The sequence below is a fragment of the Leopardus geoffroyi genome, chromosome C2 (genome assembly GCF_018350155.1).
Source record: "Leopardus geoffroyi isolate Oge1 chromosome C2, O.geoffroyi_Oge1_pat1.0, whole genome shotgun sequence".
Lineage (NCBI taxonomy): Eukaryota > Metazoa > Chordata > Mammalia > Carnivora > Felidae > Leopardus > Leopardus geoffroyi.
Genome location: NC_059333.1, coordinates 73027085 through 73044194, shown reverse-complemented (window position 1 = coordinate 73044194; position 17110 = coordinate 73027085). Strand labels below are relative to the sequence as shown.

General features: G+C 35.7%; 1 protein-coding gene across 26 annotated transcripts in view; it reads left to right on the top strand.

Moving 5' to 3' along the window:
* DLG1 (discs large MAGUK scaffold protein 1) overlaps positions 1-17110 on the top strand; it is a 276519-nt gene that overhangs the window by 27236 nt on the left and 232173 nt on the right. The window contains exon 1 of one of the 26 annotated variants that reach the window (XM_045502517.1): positions 14161-14286. The exons of the other annotated variants lie outside the window; for them this stretch is intronic. Coding sequence (XP_045358473.1) covers positions 14257-14286 — 30 coding nt within the window. The 5' untranslated portion in view covers positions 14161-14256. Of the gene's footprint in view, positions 1-14160; positions 14287-17110 lie in introns of those variants that run through there. 26 annotated transcript variants of the gene reach the window in all.

Here is a 17110-nt window from a genome sequence, read left to right as displayed (position 1 = left end):
GGCTTTTCATTTCTTTCATAATAAAGTGGGAGATCCCTAATGAGACTCAGAAGTTGTAAATTACTTGACCACTGCCTGTTTTCCACTCATTTTTTAGAAGTCTTTCATTCTTTGGCTACTGGTTCCTTGTAGCTCAGGGCCCCCATATAATAATTCCTCTGCGTAGGAAGTTGTCTCTTGCCATCTCCAGCTCACTTTTAGCCTTTTATCTTAAATGTCAGTTTTTCAGCAAATATTGATCACCTATTATATATCATGCCTTGAACAAGGAGCTTGAATAGAAGCAAAGTTCCCTGTCCTCATGGAGCTTACTTACATTCTAGTGGCAATGCAGGTAATAAGCAATAAATTAATCAATTATCTAGTATGTTAGAAGGTGGTAAGTGATATGAGAAGAAAAAAAGAGAATAGAGTGAGGGTATCAGGAATGTCCGATTCCTTTGCAGTTTCACAAAGTACATTGCAGGGTACTTTGCACTTTTTAGTAGGGTATTTTATTGAAAATGTGATATTTGTACAAGTTGGAAGTTGATGCAGCTATTTAGAGGAACAACCAGTTCCTCTAAGTAGAGTGCAAAGACTCTAAGGCATAAGGCTGGAATTTACGAGAAATAGCAAGAGGACCAGTATGGCTGGAGCAGAGTGAGTACAGGAAAGAGTGGTGAGAGATGAGGTCAAAGGTAAGGCAAAGGCAGATCATGTAAAGCTTTTGCTGGGTCTGGGGCGAAGGAGTGATGTTATTTAACGTAACCTTTAAAAGTATCACTTCTGCTGTTTTGTTGAAAATAGTCTTTGGTAAGAGTAGAAGCAGGAGACCTGTTAAGAGTCTGTTTTGGTGATCCAGTTAAGGATGCATGTAGGCGTTAACCAAAGTGGTGATAATGGAGGTGCTAAGTGGATGAATTACGGATATTTTAAAATGTAGAGCACAGGGAAATGGGATAGGTTGGAAATGGGTTGGGAGAGTAAGATGGAGATCACAATAAAAGAATTAAGGATGACTAAGAGGTCACTTCCCGAATAGAAGGCTTTCTTTACCTCTCAATTTATCAAGCCTCTATTATAACACTTTCTGCCTCTGCTTGATTATACTCATCACTGTTATAATTAAATGCTGAAATATATATTATTTTGTGTTATTTGGAGTCCTTGAGGTTAGGTACTGTCTTATTTACTAAATGTAGTACTTGCATGTGGTAGCTGTTCAGTAAATATTTTTCAAATGAAGTGAGAATTGTGGTTCTTTCCATATTGTAATTAAGTAGTAGGCTAAAGGTGATTATATATTTTTCTGACTGTTTATCATAGAAATCTTCCGTGTCTAGTAAAATCAAGGGAATAGTACAACACCCTTTATAATACAGCAAATATCCAAATATCCATAGGGTCAACAATTACTAACATTTTGTCATATTTGCTTTTTCTATGTATGTATATTTTTGGGAAATTATCTGAAAATCAGTTGCAGACATCCAGCTCTTAAACTATGAAAACTTTGGCACACATCTCCTATGACCAAGAATAGTCAAACATCCTCCTGTGTAAACAACCCTAGTACTGTTATCACACCTAACAAAATTAATAATAATTATTTTATTTTCTCTCGAATTCACTTTTACAGCTGTCTCCAAATATATTAGCTCTGCCCTGCCTTTGTAAGAGGAACAAAGTTTCATTTCTAGTTGAAAGGGAAAAGTATCTTTACAGAAGAATACCAGCTAATAAATACAAATGGAATGATAAAATGGGGGTGTGGTGAATCAATATTTTGAAACCTCTGATGAAATGAGTGATTCAGGGAAGGATCATTAATGGGTCAGTCAGGTAAAAATTTACTCAAGTTGCTGAAGTACCCACCTACAGATACTTAAGATCTGGAGGTTGATCTGGAAGATCTGGAGGTTGCCACCTTTAAGTTTTCATCACAAGTGCAACAACCTGATACGATACTATGTGCTTCCTGGTGCGATGCAGTATGAAATTTAATATATCATTATGAAGTCTGTTTATCAAAAATGAGTATAATCAATGTTTACATCTAACTTCCTGTTACAGAAATACAGGACTTCGTGGGAGGACTTGAGCAACATCAGGAAACAAAAAACAAGTATAGAATATGTGGTATTCTGTAAGGCAACTGGCATGATCGCTTCAAAAAGTTAATGTCATTTAAAGGGTAAAGCTTGTATTTTGTTTTAATGCTAGTAGTTAAAGTTTGTGCAGTATTTCCTTTCAAAATTGGCTAGTAAGTTTTTCCCTTTTTTGTTACTCTATTTTTTTAAAAAAATTATCACTAATTTAGTGACTGAGAGTTTACTTATGCAGTGTTTACAGGCCATTTCAGTTATTCTTTGGATACTCACATTGTGCCAGGGATTGGGGTGATCCCTTGAAGAGATCCGGATCCCTCTGTGTCCTTTTGACATGCTGCATTGGTTTTTGAGCACGTCCTTGTTCTCTAGCACAGTTTTTCCAAGTTCATTTTGAACTTTCACGGCCTTAGAACTAGAATCAGCCAGCAATAATGGCTTCTCTTTCTCTGTTCCATGTGATTGCCTTTTCTTTGAGGCATTATCTTTGAGAGGTAAGAGAATATAGAGGCAGGTGACAGTCTACCAACTTTAGCCTTTTGTCCCAGAACTGGTAAAATAAAATTTGAGAAACATCACTGGTTTAACGACCCATTATGGTATTAATATTTTATTTTATTTATTTATTTATTTATTTTTTCAACGTTTATTCATTTTTGGGACAGAGAGAGACAGAGCATGAACGGGGGAGGGGCAGAGAGAGAGGGAGACACAGAATCGGAAACAGGCTCCAGGCTCTGAGCCATCAGCCCATAGCCTGATGCGGGGCTCGAACTCACGGACCGCGAGATCATGACCTGGCTGAAGTCAGACGCCTAACCGACTGCACCACCCAGGCGCCCCGGTATTAATATTTTAAAACTATATGATGTATTCTTTCTTCCTGTCTTAAAAAACTCACACATACTCCATAAGAATGGATAATACTTATAACATTATTTTCAAACTGCATAGTTTTAAAGGACACACTCACATACATGATAGATAATGTTTTGAGATGCCATAAGAGCATGGATTCTTGTTATAGTCTCCTGATGTATATGAGGTAAGCTAGGGTTTGGTCTTTTGTATTTGGAGCTAATACTTACTTGAGAATTCAGCAAACTGTATATAGTTCAGGGATGTTTTGACTGCCCAAACTTACATTATTACCATGTAGAAAACGAGATTAGAACTCAGTAGTTCAGCTTCAAGGCACATGTTTCTGTATTTAATAACTTTCTTGGTACTTGGACTTGTTGCCTAGATAAGTGAAAGTATCACAATGAAGGAAATAAAATAAGGAAAGAAGGAACTAATTAGAGATAGAAACATAACAAGGAAGTTTGTTACAAAAAATTTGCAGAACTATTTGACATAAGAAAATGAAATCCCTCCCTGCACAGGAGCTTCTGAAAATGGTTTGGTATAATCTACCATGTTTTTCTTTGCATATTTCTGGGACTGATTTTTAAAATAGTCATATTATACTAATATACTGTTTTTAGCTTGTGTTTTTACAGCTTTGTGTTTCAGCATGTCTTAATGTTTTAGCTATCTTTCCGTATTAGCCATATTTGCCGCGGTCTTATTGATTGCTGCCTGGTATTCCTGTATAGATACGTCTTTTTTGGTAGGCATTTGTCCTGCTTCTGATTTTTGTAATTACTAACTGCTGAAGTGAACCATAGAGCCAGTTATTTAACTGTATTTAGCCATTAAGGAAATTTGGGCTAAAAAAAAAAAAAAAAAAAAAGGAAAATTTGGGCATTTTATTCTATCATTTATCATTTATCATTTATCTTTGTCTGATAATAGACATTAGACTGATTAAAAATACTTATTTTAATCTCTTATCTGAAAGAAGGTGGTCTTTTAAATTTAGTTTTTAGAAGTTTTGCTAAAAGGAAGACGCAGAAAGCAAGAGTTATTTTATTTTTAGTCATTTAACACTCTTTCAGTTTTCTTAAAACCACTTCATTGTTGAGAGCTATGTCTTTAGTTTACAGTAAGTAACATTTCTAAAGCTCATTAGATTGTAAGAATGGACAGATAAGTTCTAGTTAAGGTTTTCATTAATTTTTAAGGTTTTTAGTTGTTGGTTTTACATCATGAATTGGGAATACATACTCAGTATTCACTGCCTTATTTTTCTCTGAAAGATAGAATTAAATACTGTTCAATTAGACTGGTAGTTTCTGTTAGCTGTTACAGTAAACAGCTGTTTGGGTTTGTTTTGAGGAAGAATGAAAAGGAAAATTTTAAAATAGTAATCTTATTTGCTTTATTCTTTTTTTAAAGAAAATAATTGCTCAACTCCTATTTCCTTGATAAGAACATTTGAAGTTATGTGAACACTACCAACACTGCCATTCCTTTCAACTGCAGTGTCCTTATCTTACTCTGTCTTGCATGGCCCAGCTCAGAAACGTTCTATGTGAAGTGTTCAACCCATCTTTTAGCTGAAACTCATCTCTTCTGAATGCCTGTAGCACTTTATACCTTTCTTATGGACTTACATTTTACTGTTATTTGGGCTCTGTTTAAGTCTCTGGTTGTTTAAAAAATTTAGTATTTTGAAAAAAAAATTATCAACAGAAAAATTGCAAGAACTGTAAAGTAAACTGTGATTTGTCACTTTGCTTGCCTTGTGTATGTACACACACACACACATATACATAAACTTTTATTTTTGCTAACCCATTTGAGAGCAAATTGCAGGCGTCATGAATCATTTATCCTTAAATACTTCATGTATTGCCTATGAACAAGGATATTTTTCTTAAAATAACTTATTTTCTTTATTTTATATGACTATATCTAAAAACACCTAGTATACAGTTATCAGAGTGAAGAAATTTAAAATTGTTATAATGCCATTATCTCTATAATGCTGCCAGTCCATATTCAAATTCAGTACATTAAAAAAAAATATTTATTTTTAGAGAGAGAATGCATGAGCAAGGAAGGGCCAGAGAGAGAGGGGGGAGAGGGAATCCCAAGCAGGCTCCATGATGTCAGCACAGAGCATGATGTGGAGCTAGATCTCAGGAACTGTGAGATTATGACCTAAGCTGAAACCAGTAGTCCTATGCTTAACCTGCTGAGCCACCCAGGTGCCCCTAAATTCAGTACATTTTTTAATATTTATTTTTATCTTAGTGTGTGTGAATGGGGGAGGGGCGGGACAGAAGATCTAAAGCAGGCCCTGCGCTGAACACAAACCCTGAGGTCATGACCTGAGCTGAAGCCAGCCGGATTAACCGACTGAGCCACCCAGGCACCCCCAAACTCAGTACATTTTTGATCTTTGGTGCCACCTAGCCTATAATTCTGTATCCCTGAAGCAGACCTCTGCTTCAGTTCATACTATGGACTTTGGAAGACAGCTGACAAAATTTTATAATTTTATGAACTATTAAAATTCTGAATCCCTGCCTGTGAAGTAATAATCAGATGTATTGATGGTCAGTGTCTTTTCCTATTTCCTTTATCATTGAACTCAAGGTTCTTATCCTTTTTCTTGATGCTCTGTTTTTCTAGCAGACAGCTCTATCTCAGAGACAATACATCACAGAGATGCTAGTCTGAACTCTAATTCACTATTCCCATCACCAAATTTACAGTGTTGTCTCATTCCAATTTTTAAGGGGTATGTTATAAAAATAACAAATATACAACTTTTGAAATAATGCACAACCCCTATGCAAAACCCCTGTAATTAAAAAATGTCATCAAGTCCAAAATTCATAGGTATACTGAGTGAGTTATACATGAGATGTCTGCAGGTGATTTTGATGACTGCTCTGCTGTTATTTTACATTCACTATTACATAATCTTTTATATTTTTATGTTTATAGCTTAGGGCGGTCCTATTCCAGCATTTAAACGATAGTTGTTAGTACTAAAACTGAAGGACGTACTCCCAAATCAGTAACTTTATAATGGAAGTGAAATGTAAAGAAACACCATGTAAGAAGTGAAATGGCTGCCATATTATGCCAAGATGTTAATCTAGAAGAAAACTTGTTAAAGCTTAGGTATGCCACAGTGGTTATAGATTTATATGCTGCAGTAGGCCTCCCAGTATGTCTTAGATTTATGAGTTTTGATTCTATAATGTTTTCAGTAGCTGATTTAGGTAACTTTGATTGTTCTGTATCTGTGTTGGCATCCATTACTATCTTCAGTATTAGAACAATGATATCCCTTCATGTGCTCTTAGCCCCCCCACCCCCTTTGGATTGTCAGAGTGATACATGCTTGTGAAAATTCCTAACTTTATAAAAGTATGTTTTCAATTATGTGAAAGTCACCTCAGAGAATTAATACTAACAGTTTCTATTATGCCCTTGATCCTTTAATGACAGCTTCTGTTGTGCTCTTGATCTTTTTTCTTTGGAATCTCATTCTCTTTCTCCTCATTTGATATCTATAACCTCTTTCTCTTCCTTGAACCTTGGTACCTTTCTTTATCCTATAAATATATTCAAAGATTCCACTAAAAGAAAAACAGAAAAAAGTGGTTCTTCGTAGGATCTGATAGCATACCTTCTCTTCATAGCTAAGCTTCTTGAAAAAGTAGTTTGCCTTTTTTCTTTCTTCACTTCTCATTCTTTTTTTAAAATGTTTATTTGTGTGTGTGTGTGTGTGAGAGAGAGAGAGAGAGAGAGAGAGAAAGAAAGAGGGAGAGACAGGGAGAGAAAGTAGGGGAGGGGCAGAGAGAGGGAGACACAGAATCCGATGTAGGCTTTAGGCTCTGAGCTGTCATCACAGAGCTTGACACGGGCTAAGTCAGACGCTTAACTGACTGAGCCACCCAGGTGCCCCCTTCACTTCTCATTCTTAATCCACTGTAACCTGACTTCTGACACTCCTTTTTCCACAGTAACTGCTCTCTTTCATTTTCAGTTATTTACCTTAAAGAAAAATCTCTGATTACCAAAATAATTCAGGTATATCTTAAAACATACATATACAGAAAAATGCACGTTATTTAAATTCAGTCTTTTTTTTTTTAACATTCTTTCTTTGAGATAATCTCTTTTAACCATTTGATATATATTTGTTCAGCTAATCCTATATGTTAATCTATTACTTAGCTCATGCATATATATTGAAAATGAGAAATATATATATATATATTCTGTAATTTCACTTTCTGATTCTGTATGTTGAGATCTGTTACACTGCATTGTATAATGGAGAGCAAATTACTTAACCTCATATGGTACTTGTAAGTATGAAATGGGATAATGTACATAAAACTTAGATCAGAGTCTGATACACATGTTAAGTGTTTAGTAAATGGTAGGTTTTAAAAATAAAGAATTTTTATATTAAAATGTTACATACTCATTAGTAATTTATCAATGTAGCAAAGGATAAAGAACCTTTTTTTTTTTTTTTCAAGTCCTTTCTGTGTGTGTTACATTTTGGACCGCAACTTTTCATCCATTAAAATTTTGTCATGAATTTTGTTACTGATCAGTAACAATTCAGTCCTATCTTCGGGCTTCAGTTGTAATTCTAGTTCTCTTGCTGTTTCCATCGCATTACTTTCTCTACTGAAGTCTTGAACCCTCAAAATCATCCATGAAGGTTGGAATAAACTTCCTCTAAACTCCTCTTAATGTTCATATTTTGAATTCTTCCCATGAAGAATGTTTTTCTCGTGCCACAAATGTTCTTAATGGCATCTAAAATGGTGAATCCTTTCCAGAAAGTTTTCAGTTTACTTTGCTCAGATCCATCAGAGGAGCACTATCAATGGCAGCCATAACCTTACAAAATACATTTCTTAATAAGACATGAAAACCGAAATTACTATGTGATTCATAGACTACAGAATGGATGTTGTGTTAGCAGGTGTGAAAACACCATTAGTATCATTGTACATTTCCATCAGAGAGAGCTGTTGGGTGACCAGGTGCTTTGTCAGTGAGCAGTAAGGAGTCTTTTTTCTGAGCAGTAGGTCTCAACAGTGGTCTTAAAATATGCAGTAAACCATGATGTTAAAAGATATGCTGTCATCCAGGTTTTATTATTTCACTTACAGAGCACAGAGTAGATTTAGCATAATTCTGAAAGGTCCTAGATTTTCAGGGCCTTTCAGAATTACGGCAAATGAGCATTAGCTTCAACTTCAAGTTATCAGACGCGTTAGCCCTGAACAAGAGAATCACCCTGTCCTTTGAAGCTTTGAATCCAGGCATTGACTTCTCCTCTCTAGCTATGAAAAGTCTTAGATGGCATCTTCTTGCAATAGAAGGCTGTGTCATTTACATTGAACATCTGTTGTTTTGTATAGCCGCCTTCATGAATTATGTTACCTAGATCTGGATAACTTGCTGCAGCTTCTGCAGCATACTTGCTGCATATCCATATTTGCTGCTTCACCTTGCACTTATATTATGCAGACAGTTTTTTTCCTTAAACCTCATGAACCAACCTCTGCTAGCTTTAAACTTCTCTTCTGCAGCTTACTCACCTCTCTCAGCCTTCACAGAATTGAAGAGAGTTAGGGCTTTACTCTGGATTAGGTTTTGGATTAAGGGAATGTTGTATCTAATTTGCTTTTCTGTCCAGACCACTAAAACTTTTTCCATATCAGCAATAAGGCTGTTTTGCTCTCTTCTCATTCATGCATTCATTAGAGTAGCACTTTTCATTTCCTTCAAGAACTTTTCCTTTGCATTCACAACTTGGCTGTTTGGCACGGGAGGTCTAGCTTTCAGCCTGTCTCGCTTTCAATATGCCTTCCTCACTAAGCTTAGTCATTTCTAGCTTTGATTTAAAGGAGAGGTGTATGATTCTTCCTTTCACTTGAACACTTAGAGGTCATTATTGGGTTATCAATGAGCTTAATTTCAGTATTGTTGTGTCTCAGGGAATAGGGAGGCCCAAGAGGAGGGAGAGAGGTGGAGGAGGGGAACAGCTGGTCAGTGGAACAGTCAGAACACACACAACATTGATTCACTTTGCTGTCTTATATGGGTACAGTTTGTGGTGCCCCTAAACAATTACAGTAGTAGCACCAAAGATCACTGATCACAGTTCACCGTAACAAATATAATAATAAAGTTTAAAATATTGCTAGAATTACCAAAATGTGACACAGAGATATGAAGTGAGCAAATGCTAGTGGGAAAATGGCACCAATAGACTTACTTGATGCAGAGTTGCCACAAACCTTCAGTTTGGAAAAACAAAACACACACACAGTCTCTGTGGAGCACAATAAAACAAAGTGCAATAAAATGAGGTGTGCCAATACTTTTCTGACTACTTGACCCAGCCCTATATATTAGGAGTTTTTCCATTGTTCTTGGCCCTGTGAGAGTTCTGGGAATTGTTCTACTTGCTTCTTTCCAAGGTTCTTTCCCCACGTTTCCTTGTATGTATGACTGATCAGAAATAATCTGAAGAGGAGGATTATCCAGATCTGTGAAGCTCTCTCTATGGAGCTCTCTTCTCCCTGGTACTCTTACCTGTGAATTTTAGACACCCTGGATTTCCTGAGTTCTCATCTTTCTCCTTACCTTAGATTGTTGGGCTTTCTTTATTTATCCAACTCCCTCTGCTGCAGCCTGGAAACCTTTTCCAGGCAGTAGCTGGGTCATTTATGGGACTCACTTCATTTGTTTTTCTTCTCACAAGGATCACTGTTTTTGCTCAGTCTTTGTTCAATGTCTAAAAATCATTTTTTTCTTGTTTGTCTAGTTCTCTAGTTTTAAGGCAGGAGAGTTCTGTCCTGGTTGGAAACCATTGCATATATATAGAAAGCTGTTGGTATTCTAAAATACTATTAATTATCTTGTGTGCCTGAATATTGAGGTGTGGCCATCCCAAAAGGCTTATATTTGAGACCTTCTAAAGTTACTCCTATTACAGGGTAATTTCTAAATTATTTATCACACAAATGACTGTTTAAGAACACATTGGCTTAAAATGCCCTTAGTGCAAGTTTGGGTGTTTATAGAATTAAACACAGATTAAATAATCATGGTTGAATATGACCTTAAAAATTGTCAAGTGTTGGATATTATATACAAGTTCTTTTTGAAAGATTGAAAAGTATACTTAGGGCACCTGGGTGGTTCAGTTGGTTAGGCATCCAACTCTTGATTTCAGCTCAGGTCATGATCCCAGGATCGTGGGATCAAGCCCCACATCAGGTTCCATGCTGAGTGTGGAGACTGCTTGAGATTCATTCTCCCTCTCCCTCTCCCTCTCCCTCTCCCTCTCCCTCTCCCTCTTTTTCTCTCTCCCTGTGCCTCTCCCCTGCTCATGCTCTCTTTCTAAAGAATGACATGAAAAAATAAAAGGTACACTGATGAGTATTAGCAAGTGGTTATATAATAAAGATTATAATGGGTACTTACAGAACAAATGGAAGAAATTGTCTATTATGTGAATTAGTACTAATAGTGATTTGAGATAAAATATCAGGTGACATTTAATACACGAACTAAAAAAATGCAGCATCTAGGGGCACCTGGGTAGCTCAGTCAATTGAGCATCTCTTTTTTTTTTTTAAGTTTGTTTCTTTATTTTGAGAGCGAGAGAGCACGCAGGAGGGGCAGAGAGAAGGAGGGAGGGAGGGAGGGAGGGAGAGAGAGAGAGAGAGAGAGAGAGAGAGAGAGAGAGAATCCCAAGCAGGCTCCACACCCTCAGCACAGAAACCAGTGTGGGGCTTGAACTCACTAACTGTGAGACCATGACCTGAGCCAAAACTGGGTAGGCTTAACCTGCTGAGCCACCCAGGCACCCCAAGAGTCTGAGTCTTGATTTCAGCTCTGGTCATGATTCCAGGGTCAGGGGATTGAGCCCTGCATTGGGCTCCACACTAAGCGTGGAGCCTGCTTAAGACTCTCTCTCTCCCTCTGCCCCTCTCCCCTCTTCTCTCTCTCTCTCTCTCTAAAATAAAACAACCAACCAAAAAAGTGCAGCATCTAAACAACTTAGAAGTGAAATTGATATTTGAGGTCAGAATAATTAGGTGATTCAACAAGTATTATAATGATGACCCTAACATTTAAGGTGAATATGAAGACTTTGACTGTAATTGTTTTCTTAGTGTGTGAGTGGAATAAAATATTTTCAACATATTATTTTAATAATATGTGTTGTTAAATGTATGTATTAATTGAGTCAATTTAAAATGGGTATTTGGTTATTTATATTCTTATAAGCTTAGGGGCACCTGGATGGCTCAGTCAGTTAAGTGCCCGACTTTGGCTTAGGTCATGATCTCACGGTTCGTGAGTTTAAGCCCCATATTAGGTTCTGTGCTCATAGCTCAGAGTGTGGAGCCTGCTTCAGATTCTGTGTCTCCCTCCCTCTCTCTCTCTGCTCCTCCCCTGCTCGTGCTCTGTCTCTCTCTGTCTCTTAATAATAAATAAAATGTTAAAAAAATTTATATTCCTGGGGCGCCTGGGTGGCTCAGTCAGTTAAGCGTCTGACTTCGGCTCAGGTCATGATAATCATGGTCTGTGAGTTCGAGCCTTGTGTTGGGCTCTGTGCTGACAGCTCAGAGCCTGAAGCCTGCTTCAGATTCTATGTCTCCCTCTCTCTCTGGCCCTCCCCACTCATGCTCTGTCTCCCTCTGTATCAAAAATAAATAAACATTAAAAAAAATTTATATTCTTATAAGCTTATATTTGATCTGGCAAAACTGTTTTAAATAGTTTTTACTGGGAAAATGGGGTATTTTCAGGGTCATTTCAGAACTCTTTAATTTTGTAATCTATAATTTAGATATCAGAAAGGCTGTTCATTAATTCAGCAAATATGTATTGAGCCCCTTTTACATTCTGGTCACCAGGTGCTAGGGATAAAGTGGTAAATACATGAGAAGTTCTTGAGTCATGCCTCAGTGGAGCTTAGAATCCAATGAATTCAGAAATTGAAGCATAGGAATTTTATAAGTAGAAGGATTTAGAAACCACTGAAATTTTTTGTTTTATAAAAGGGGAAATTGAGACCCCCCCCCCACTCCCTTCAAAAAGAAAATGACTATTTAAACTTACATATCCTGTTTATGACTCTTAGTATAGTGATTTCAACCTCCATGGTTATGAATGACGTCTGCCAAACTTAGGAGTGTGTTCTCTCTGGGCTAGACTATTTTAGATATAATAAAAATTTCAAATAAATTTCAGAACACTGAGAGAGAAACCAGCTCAAGAGTTTCACACACCTCTTTATTTTCTTTCATAGAATGCAGTTCCTAGTCAGTACTTAGATATTATCTACATTGTTTGCAGTATTTTTCCTAAAAATGATAAACTTTATTTGAGGAGTCATTAGCCTTGAGTGGGCTTTACTCTTTCATATTGAGAGCAAAGATTGTTTGGGTGGTAGGATTGGAAGAAGGGGCTACTCTGAGTCTCAAACCAAACATGTAATTTCTAGACTATTTATTCTGCACAGGGGAGAGGATATGGTGGCCCATAATGAAATTTACTTCTACCCACCCCAGGCCTTACAGCTACATGTATATATGCATATAGATTTATAGCTATAAGTGACATTTATTGAGCACTTAACAAAGTTGGCAGTATTTTTTAGTGCTGTGCACGTATTATTTAATCCTTGCAATAGTCCTGTTCGACTGTTTAAGGTCAGCTTTCACTAGATCTGTCTCAGGTATATCCTGTTAGACTCGAAACAAAAGGCTATCACCTGATAGCCAATCAGTAATAATAATGATGCTTATTAGGTGATAGATGTAAGTGATATACATGTATTAACTCTTTCTCATAACCCTCATAGTGAAAGTTGCTTGATGCAGCCCACAATACTTGAAACATTAGGAATAGGAGTTGGGGTATAAGAGGCAAATGGGAACAGTTTAGTAATTTGAATTTGAGGTTATTCATAATACCTGTAGACCATGAGGAAACCTTGTGGACAGAAATTCCAGGTAGTTCTCTTCTTTGCTGTACATTTTTATTTTATTTATTTATTTATTTAAAAAAAATTTTATTTATTTATTTATTTTTTTTTGAGACAGAGCATGAACCGGGAAGGGGCAGAGAGAGAGAGAGGGAGACACAGAATCTGAAGCAGGCTCCAGGCTCTGAGCTGTCAGCACAGAGCCTGACGTGGGGCTCGAACTCACGGACCGTGAGATCATGACCTGAGCTGAAGTCAGACGCTCAACCAACTGAGCCACTCAGGCGCCCCTTTACTGTACATTTTTAAAGGGAGGCAGCAAGCTTATGAGACTGAAAGCAGGTTGCATCCCTCTGTCTTGTCCCCTATCAGCCTGTCAAGCTCTGTTTTCAGTGATCTTGAGGACAAGACATGAATTCACAAAGTTAGGCTACTTCTAAATTTAAAACTAAGTCTTCTTGAGGAGTTTGAAATGCTACATAGTTATAATTATCTTTTTGTGGTGGTAATTTTTTAATTTTTATTTTTGTAAGGGATTAGTGAAGTGAATTTATTAGTAGGGCACTAAAGTTAAAATCTGGCTTCATTGGTAAATTTTTTTTTTTTTTTTTAGTAAAGTGAGAAGAGGTAAGTTTTAGAAATAATATTTTAGATAGACCATTTTGTTCTTCCTTCTCCCCTTCTCAAATAAACCACATGGAATATTCCATTCATTACTGCCTGAGAAAGTCATTACTTTGCAAGCTGCAGTTGCTGAAATGGTTTAGTGGAAGAAATGTTTGCTTGCATTTTTTTTTTAGTGATTTTTTTTTTTTTGGTAGTTGTTTTTTTTGAATATCCAAACTGTAGCAAGCAAGAAGCAGATTTAAATTTATATCGGGGAAACCTCTTTGTGGAACATTTCATCAGATGACTCCTTGTCAACCTCATATCTTGGAAAGAGGGATTAATGAAATAGCATCTGAAGCAGCAGTGAACTCTTGTGGAATAAACTCTGACATCTTCCACGGTGTTTTGTGGGATAATTTCAAGTTCTTCAGATTCAGATTACATAAAGAAGATTGTAGGACACGTGACACATTCTGGTTTCTTGTATTTCAGATATAGAAAAATTGATACCTCTAAGAATGGATCCTGGAGAGATCTTGTTACAGTTATAACTTTTTATCTATGGTTTTATCTCACAACTTTATTTTTAATTTTATTTTTAATTTTTTTATTCATAGAGGAATTTAAAATAGTTTGCAATAAACTGCTTTATGTATAAAATATTGTAATGGTAAAGTAATGGATTGCCTGTGCATTGTAACCACAAAGGTAAGATATAGTATGCTTTCTCCATTTCGTTGTTAGTGACAGAATGTGAGAGACCTTTTTGTTCATAATGTATTTTGAAAACAAAGTGTAACATTGTTCTATATTTGAAAATAGATATTTGAAACTATGTGATGCTTAAGTTATATCCTTTTAGAAAGGTAATATTCTGAAATGTGTTTTAGATACCTAAAAATAGTATATTGAATGGATATTTTTTTTCTCTGAGATCTCTAGGAAGCTTTTTTCCCTAGCAGCACAGATTTAAAAGGCCTTGATTATATTTAAATCTTGTAAATATATTCTGAAAGTTCTCCCCCTCTACTTTATTTTCTGCCCTAACATGTCATACTGGTTTAAAGTATAACTCATTTTGAGAACATTTTCTGGACTCTTCCATCAATTGCAAATATTTTTTCCAAGAATTAGAAAATAGTCCAGTTTTAATTGTGTTGCCTTTGGAAAGATGCTGATTTGGATTTAAAGTGATTAAACTTGTACAAGTCCTCCTTAAGGAAGTATGTGTTTTAAAGTCTGTTTTGCTCATTGTCCTCAAAGTACAGCATACTCTATTTAATAATCTCTAAGTTTGGTTTATTTCTGAGCACCAATTTGTGGACATTGTGTGATTGTGTAAGATTCTGGATGCTTACATTTTCAATTTATACATTGGTTTTTATGGAATAATTTGCTTTGTTATTTCTGTGCACTTGACAGTGATTGTTAGACAAAATTATTGAATTTTAAAATTATGTTCAGTAATAAGAGTAAGTGAATTTGTAGATTCTTAAAGTATGCTATTCCTGTATAGTGAACTATTTCTCACAAAAGGATAAGTGAGAAATTTATGAAAATTAGTTTTGTTTGCTTGTTGCTCACAGAGTTAAAGTTCGAACAGTAGGAGCTTTAATCAGATACAAACATGTCCATTATCTGGTCCTGTCCTCTTCCTAAGGGGATGTCTTCTGTGTACCCCTAAGTAAAATGTCTTATTAAATATTCTTGAAGAATATGTAGAGAGCAGTAAGCCTGAAAAACAGGCTTTGGGTTTTTTTCCCTCCATGAGTTCTTTTCATGGTTGTCTGTGGTTCGTTCTCCTTGTGATTTACCTTTATCACCTCATTCATTTGGTTTTTATTTCTGTTATTTTAGCCAGGTTATTTGAAATGATCTCTCTCTTCTTTCAGTCCTATCCTTCTTAATAAAAAGTTTTTGCATTTGACCCTTTTTAAGCAAAAGAGAGCTGCTATTGTCAAAAAAAAGTTGTGTAGAATCAATATCATAAAGTTTTTATAAATTTTCATTATGTAACTGTTAAAGCAAAAATAGAAAAAGATGTAGGTTGGAAATTAGGAAGCCTAAAATATTATTTGTAGTTACTTTTGAAAGAGCTAAATTAAAATAATTTCTTCTGTTATTAGAAATAAAACCCTTTGAACATTTAACTAGTGACTATAGCAGGAAGAGGAAAATTCTTAATTTTCAACTAAATTGCTACAGTGTTTTCTCTCTTGGATCTTTTTTCTGATCTTTATACGGTTTTATATGTGGTTATAAAGTCTGACATATCGTTGATGTAATTCTATCATGTTAATACTAAAACACCTTTCCAAGTGAGATTTTTTTTCATCATCCGCCTCTCCTCTCTCCCACTTGTGTAGGCACGGTGAGCTAGGTAGGCTTGTTGCATCATTGCTACCATGGATACCCTTAAGAACAGGCATGTGGGTTGTGCTAAAGCAATGATGATTAGCTTTCTGGGTTTTTTTCCCCCCGTAACTATATGTTCTTCACAATGAAAACTCTTATTTTAAAACGTTTGCAAATGACTAGGTTGTGAGATGTGATGACTAAATCATCACTGCTACTGAACTGCCAAATCTTGGCCTCTGTATACAGTAGTATTAATGTCGTTTACTAATTTAAGATGATCATAAATAGCTCTCCATTCTTTTTCTGATTAATACATTTTAAACACAAATGTTTGTTTTGCCTCTAAGTGAAAAAAATGTACTTCCTCTTTGAATTTTTAAAAATATTGTTTTGAATTTAGATATTTTGCAGGGGACAAGATTCTAGTGAGCATTTCCATCATAGCAGTATTTATGATTATTGTTACATGTGAAAAGCACAAAATATTATATCCAAGCTGAATAAATTACATAAAAATCTATGTATGTAATGTCTTTGTAAGAGATACTGTTTTCGTGTTTGTAAATTCTTGTGTTCTAGCTTTGTAAATCTGTGTCATTTGGGGTGGAGTTAATATTGTCAGGGAGCCAACAGACTAGTGTGGTTTTATCAGACTTCTTATCACCTAAAGGAAAATTAATTTGGAACATACAAGGTCCAACAAAGAGTGATTTGTTAGTATTGTTATATATGGTATGTTTTCTTTTGTTAGCAGTAAAGCACTATGTATAAACTACAGCTAAAGGCATTCATATTCTTTAGTTTAGAGGTTTCCCAGCTGTCTATTCACTTTGGAGAGAAGGGAGTTGCATAACTTTAGTACCAGAATTTCTTGCAGTGGAGTCATGTCTTTTCCATCTTTTGTTATATTGCTTCTTTATGAAATATAAAGGGATTTTCTCTATCTCTATTCCTTTAGGACCATTTAGCAGAAGTTTAGGTGGCAGGAGAAAGGCCTGAAAAGAAAAAAAAAAAATATCCTGTATGTTCTTGATTAGCCTTAGAAAGGAGACAAGGAACTTTCATATTTCAGGAGATTCTCTTATACTCAGTACCAGTTGTTATTTTATTATTTCACTTATGCAAAACTTGATGTCCATATTAATTGCTATTAAGGCGATATTTGAGTCAACTT